This window comes from Hordeum vulgare, chromosome 3H (assembly GCF_904849725.1).
Source record: "Hordeum vulgare subsp. vulgare chromosome 3H, MorexV3_pseudomolecules_assembly, whole genome shotgun sequence".
NCBI lineage: Eukaryota > Viridiplantae > Streptophyta > Magnoliopsida > Poales > Poaceae > Hordeum > Hordeum vulgare.
Genome location: NC_058520.1, coordinates 5,741,095 through 5,747,876, shown reverse-complemented (window position 1 = coordinate 5,747,876; position 6,782 = coordinate 5,741,095). Strand labels below are relative to the sequence as shown.

Genomic DNA, 6,782 nt, shown 5'->3' with positions numbered 1-6,782 from the left:
ATCTCACTCCCCCTAATAATTAGTATAACTATTAAACACTAAACAGGGCCGCTCATCACGTGTACGCGGCAGAATGAGACACGTGTTTTCCGTGCTGTTGCAGGCAGCGTCACGTGCAGGCCACGGTGCCAGCGCTGGGCTGCACGTGAGGCCACAACCCGGCTACAGTGCACGTTCGTTGAGCTAGCCTGGTAGCTGCTGGCCAGGCCTTGCATAGTCTTTTTTTCTTAACATGTTCAAAAAGGCCTTGCATGGTCTTATTGTAGCAGCAGCAGCAGCAGCATGTTAGACGAGTCTGCATGCACGCACGCACGCGCTGAACGAGGTAGATGATGGAAACAAAATGCATTCCAGTAGTTAATTTGATGGATGGATATAACGCATGCCGGTATGGATCGGGTAGATGTAGATCTAGCAGCTAGCTCTACGTAAATCTTATCCACTACAGTACGTACGTCCCGATCATTGGACGCACTGCCTGCTACTATATGTCAGATGATGCATGCATGTACCTTAACAACCTAGTACGTCCTGGTCAAACCTTTCCTCGTACGTACGCGGAATTAGAGCACGTACGATCGATCGATCGAGCAGGAAGAAGCCCGGTAACGGCGCCGGCTTTAGAGGATACTAGCAACTACTTAACCATCCCTACCCTAAATCCCTAATCGGATGCTAGCTACAGCTACGTACTGCATCTTAGTCCACTGTACGTGTTTACGTACCGCTTACTGCGATCTGCATGCATATGGCTTCCAGTGTGGTTTGCGTCCTCTTCCTCTTGCTCCTCGTCGGCGATGGCGATGATGGCCGTGCCGCCGCCGCCGCGTCGGTGGCACCGCTGGTTCCGGCCAACGTTGGGGTGATACTGGACCTGGCGACGGAGCTGGGGAAGAAGAACCTTGTCAGCATGAAGATGGCGCTGCGCGACTTGTACGCCACCCACCCCAGCTACACCACCAGGGTCAAGCTCCACGTCAGGGACTCCCACCAAGACGTCGTCACCGCCGCTTCTGCAGGTACGTACGTACGTGCTCGCATTGAATTCTCATCTTGCATGCATGTATCCTCTTTATTTGAATAACATTAGTATGCATATATACAAGGTCTAGAAGAACTAGTAGTAGTAATCTTGGATCGTCTCAGGATATCTCCTACACATACTACTCCCTCGGTATCAAAATATTTATAGTTGGGAAAAATTAAACTAGTTTTTTTTAACTACAAATATTTTGATCCAGAGAGAGAAAGTAGATCGTCTCGGGACTGCTCTTTATGTCACGTAGAGATGGGAACAAAACATGTCGTGAAGCCATCTCTAGCTAGTAACATGCCCACAAAACTAAACTACACAATGGATTAAATCATTTTACAATGCCTAGCTGATAACCCTCGTACTCCTGGTGAGTGCCGGAAAATGAACTAAAGAATCACGTTTATAGAAGAAGAAAAATGGTCCCAGCTTCTCCTGTCACCGAAGTAGCTATAGGAGACATGGGGAACTAATGGAAACGAGGGCAAGAAATGGAGCTTCCCTCCACTGGCTAGGGTTTATGTCATGCAATTAGACTCATTTTCAGTTTGTTAGGCACACTAGAGAGCGCTTAGCGATTACATGTACGCTGACCTTCGTTTGAGTTGTGTGTCGCCATGTTGGACTTGGGAATCAAAAGGAAAAATTGGTTACCACTACTACAAAATCATGTTTTGTACGAAGTATAATTTCCACACAAAAAATGAAGGAAATGCAATCTTGTACGAATATGTACATCACAAATGGTACGTTAGAGAATGAGCATTATACAATTTTATTTGCTTACGTTTGTTAGTCCCATCCGTTTTTCATCACCGATTCGGTCCATGCATTTAACTCCAATCTTGCCAAAATAACACATGAGAAACAAAGTACAAAAAAAGTCGCAGAAAATATAGTTATTGACTCTTAGTTTTCCATAATTTTTGAAGTGCCTGTCTCCACTATTTTTACCACATCCAGGTGAACTAAGTTGATCATCCTTTTGTCTTGCAGCAATAGATCTCATCAATAACAAAAAGGTTGGGGTTGTCATCGGTCCACAGAATACTTTACAAGCAGAATTCTTGACCCACCTAGCGAACAAAACCAAGGTTCCGTTCATCACCTCATCTGCAACAGGTGATACAATTACTCAATATCATGCTCCGTACTTCCTTCATGCTTGTGTCAAGGGCTCTTCCCAAGCAGCTTCGATTGCTGCTTTTGTTAAGGCATATGGATGGAAAAACGTTGTTCTGGTCCATGAGGACAGCAACCATGGTCTCAGCATTCTCCCTTCCATTACTGGTGCTCTTGAGGCCATTGACGTCCAGATCATTAACCGTTCTGCCATCCCTACTTCTTCACCTAATTACCGAATTGATGTGGAACTATACAAGCTGAAGACCATGCATACACGTGTATTCATCGTTCATATGATGCCAGCCGATGCTTCCCGCCTATTTGCTCGAGCTTCAACTATCGGTATGATGGCTGAAGGGTATGTATGGATTGTCACAGATGACATCGGTAATGCCCTTGATGTGCTTCCCCAACATGCCATCGAAACCATGCAGGGTGTTGTTGGTTTCCGGCCATATGTAGCAAAGACTACGAGGATCAACGGTTTCATGGCTCGATTTGTCCCTCGATACAGATCCACATACCATATAGACCCTGATGTTCGGGTGGCAAAACCCACCATCTTCCAATACTGGGCATACGATTTGATATGGGCAATTGCGTCTGCAACAGAGAAAGGTGAGAGGTTCAGATCCTTACAACTAAGGTCTAAACTAGGGAATATGGACAAGTTAGTCGATGATCGCCAATCATCTCTTGCTGGACCAGAGCTCCTCACTTACATAATGGATGGGGAACATGAAGGATTGGCTGGGAGATTCAAGTTTGTTGATAGGCACTTGGCAGTTCCAACATATGAGATCGTCAATGTGATTGAAGAGGAAATTAGACGCATTGGGTTTTGGAACCCTGGTAACGGTCTTTCAGCTTTTCTTAACTCTAGCGCTAGGCCTGGCCAAGATAGGCATGCGACAAGGACTGGTCAAGTCACGAGAACAGTTATTTGGCCAGGAGATTCAATAACAGTGCCCAGAGGTTGGGGCTTCCCTGAGAATGGAAAGATACTTCAGATTGGTGTGCCCATGAGACAGAATTCTAAGGTCTTTGTGAATGTTGAGACCAATAATCCTAACTCTAGTATACCAATTGTCAAAGGCTACAGCATTGATGTGTTCGAGGCTGCTGTGAAGAAACTACCATATGGGCTGCGCTACGAGTACATTCCATACGACTGTTCAGATTCTTATGACACACTAGTATCGCAGGTTTATTACAAGGTTAGCCTTCATTATGTTATATTCTCAACAAATTTCTTTTATTTCTTTTTAATTATATATAAATAGTCTTCATTAAATAGTAACACATTTTCTTCTATTTTCATGTTTGGGTGGCAGAAATTTGATGCAGTAGTGGGTGATGTGACAATTATGACCAATCGAACTAGGTATGTGGACTTCACGGTTCCATACACAGATTCTGGTATATCGATGCTTGTCCTAGCTAGTAAAGACGAGGATGAACCAAGCATGTGGATCTTCTTAGAGCCACTAACCAAGGACCTCTGGATTGTTACAATAGTTTTTATGGTCTCCACTGGCCTAATTGTGTGGATGATTGAAAATCCTATAAATGATGAGTTAAGGGGTTCTAAATGGAAACGGTTCAACGCTGCTTTCTACTTCGCATTCTCCACAGGGACTTCTATGCATGGTATGTCCTTAAAATCGGCCTAGCTTGTTATTTTCAAATTTGCAAACTTTTTTGATCTTTATACTATGAACTCCAACTTACTTTATACTATGAAATCTAACTTACAGACTCTACTAATATTTCTGGGACAAATCAAAAGTTCAAAAGCCTCCAGTCAAAAGTTATTGTGGTATCCTGGTGCTTCGTAATGATAATTATAGTGCAGTGCTACACGGCAAGCTTGTCATCCATGTTAGCTTCAAAAAGGCTGCCATCTTTAGATATAGACCCAATGCAACTTTTACAGAATGGTCATTCTGTTGGATATCAGAGTGGCTCATTTGTGCACTCATTGTTGAGGGGGCTCCAATTTGAGGAGCACCGGATAAAAGATTTTAGCACGCATGAGGAATATGCAAAAGCACTGAGGTCTGGATCAAATAAGGAAGGGGTATCTGCCATCTTTGATGAAACACCATACATAAATTCTTTCCTCTTGCAGTATGGAAAAGAGTTCCGAAAGGTTGGTCCCATTGAAAGGACAGTCGGCTTTGGCTTTGTAAGTTGCTACAACCTATGTTCAAGTTTTGGAGCTTGCTAACTTGGCTCCACCGTGCCTAATATATTGCACCTTTGTATAGGTTTTTCCTAAAGGCTCTCCGTTGGTGGGTGATCTTTCCAAGGCCATGTCGAATTTGATAGAAGGGTTTGAAGGTTCTAGTATTGAGAATAAGTGGTTCAAGGATCCAATCTTGTCATCGGATGACGGAAGTCTAGAAACTCGCTCCTCACGCCTCAGTTCACGGAGCTTTGCGGGTCTCTTCATCATCAATGGATGCGTCTTAGGATTGATGATCATAATAAACTTGTTGAGGCGCGCTTATGCAAAATATATTGCAAAAGGAAGCACACCTTATGCTAGTAATGGCGAGGCACAATGTCCGCTCGATGTTGAGACGTGCTCTTCTTGCAGTGACGAGTCGCAAAACTCTCGGACATCCCTGATAGTGCAGTTGGCAGACGCAGAGGCAAAGGACATCACCTCGCCAGTTGTGGCTCCGTGTAATAGTGGACAAGTGCTTGTACCGATCCCCTTTTAATTGTCTTGACACAACGGGAATTGCATTGGATAGTCGAAAATGAAAATATACTGTGACTGGTTTTGCACCAAACATCTTGTCAGATGGTGAGACATTGCTGTCCATTGAGATGCACCGGACAAACTCACGCCTGAGAACTCTATACCTAGGACGCACATCAACAAAAAGATAGCGATTCCACTCGATCATATACAAACTCTGGCTCAACTCGATTCGTATGGGAATCCCGCCGTGTTGGCTCGTCATTGTTGCTACCAATGGGACCAAGTTTTATGCTTGTATTATTGTTGGTCATCTCTATGTTTGTCGCAAACGTTTGGAATTCTTTCTTCCAAAGCCAAAACTACGATTCTTACAACCATGCATAAATTTTGGGATAATTTATTTTATACCCTTAGTTGCGTCCCGTTCGGCTAGTTTGCCCCTAATTTTGAAGAAATCTTGGCCTTGACAAAGTGCATTTCATCCGCTTATGTTTTTGCCCTTCCGTCCCAATTCCGTTCAGTGAAAGGTGTTTGACTGTTAGGTAGATATTTCTCTGGTCCATTTTGCCCCTCCTTACAACTCAAGTCAAAAAATAAAAATAAAGATGTGACTTGGGCTAGCTGGGCTGGAGGGCACGAGGCGGCGGCGGAAGAGGTCAACGCTACAAGGGGGCGGCAACACGATGCAGGGGAGGCCGGTGACTCGGGCGAGGTGGGCCGGAGGGCACGCGGCGGCGGCAGCAAGGGGGCGGCAGCGTGATGCACGGGAGGCCAGGATCGGTGCAAGGCATGCGAGCGCGGCAGAGACAACGGATCCGACCACGGGAGGCTCGAGCTCGACCAAATCTAGTCGCGGTGGAAGCCTACTCCGGCCGCTGTGCCGCATTGAAGCGGGCGGCACTCCCGTCCTGTCTGATCGCTCTAAGCGTCATCAAAGACGTCAAGTCACGCCTTCTCTATAGAGCAGATGATCGGCACTTATGCGCAGGTGCAGTTTTTAGAGTGGTTGCCCCGGGAGAGGGTTTGGTTATAATAAAAAAATCATTCATATATGTTGTCACGCACTCCACCGCGAAGCTCTTTGCTCTTGTTCTGCTCTTGGGCCATCCATCCTCCACTATCATGCGTCCCCAAGCTCTCAACCGCAACACCTCCTCTTCCCCCTATGTGATGGAATCGCCGTATTGTAACAAAAATTGACGGTAGCGATTTATGTCAGTAGTTTGCAAAGGAGACATGCTAACTGGACAAGCAGAATTTGGACCTTTTAGTTAGTTACCTGGCAAAATGCCATTAGAACAATGCTCACAGTTACCGTTGCCGCAGCTTTGCTCCTGGAACTTAGTTTGAAAGGCATTGGCAGTAGGGAAAGTGGTAGTGTTACTCCGTTTATCTGCAGAGTCACCAACACTTCAATGTACTCCCTCCATTTCTAAATATAAGTCTTTTTTAGAGGTTTTACTAGTGGACTACATATGGATGTATATAGACATACTTTAAAGTGTAGATTCACTCATTTTGCTTCGTATGTAGACATTTAGTGAAATCTCTTAAAAGATTTATATTTAGGAACGGAGGAAGTATGTCAGATGTTGTCCATTGCTCGCCACGATACTCTCAAGTACACTGATATCATAATTATTTTGTATACTCCTCCCCTTGAAGCTGATTCCCTTGGGCGGCACCGTATGCACCTTAAAAATGTCAGTGCTACAAATACAATGAAGCAGCAAATGAACATAGTCGTGCGTGCTGCCAAGAGCGTCTCCAAAAACGAGCCCCTGCTGATGTGTGTGATGGATAAATCCTCTCGAAATAGACTTTCGCCTCGCTATATATATATAGCAACCACATGATACAACATGAAATCACTGCTGGGCCAAAACAACACATGCACGCCCAAAAAGAAAA

The 6,782-nt window shown here is 44.8% G+C and overlaps 1 protein-coding gene across 1 annotated transcript; it reads left to right on the top strand.

Moving 5' to 3' along the window:
• Positions 1 to 748: 748 nt before the first annotated feature.
• On the top strand, positions 749 to 4,887 carry LOC123441270 (glutamate receptor 2.8-like). The gene is made up of 5 exons (XM_045117755.1): positions 749 to 1,019; positions 2,030 to 3,375; positions 3,493 to 3,808; positions 3,916 to 4,310; positions 4,429 to 4,887. Exons 1-5 carry the CDS (start codon positions 749 to 751, stop codon positions 4,885 to 4,887), a joined length of 2,787 nt encoding a protein of 928 aa, XP_044973690.1.
• The last annotated feature ends 1,895 nt before the right edge of the window (positions 4,888 to 6,782 follow it).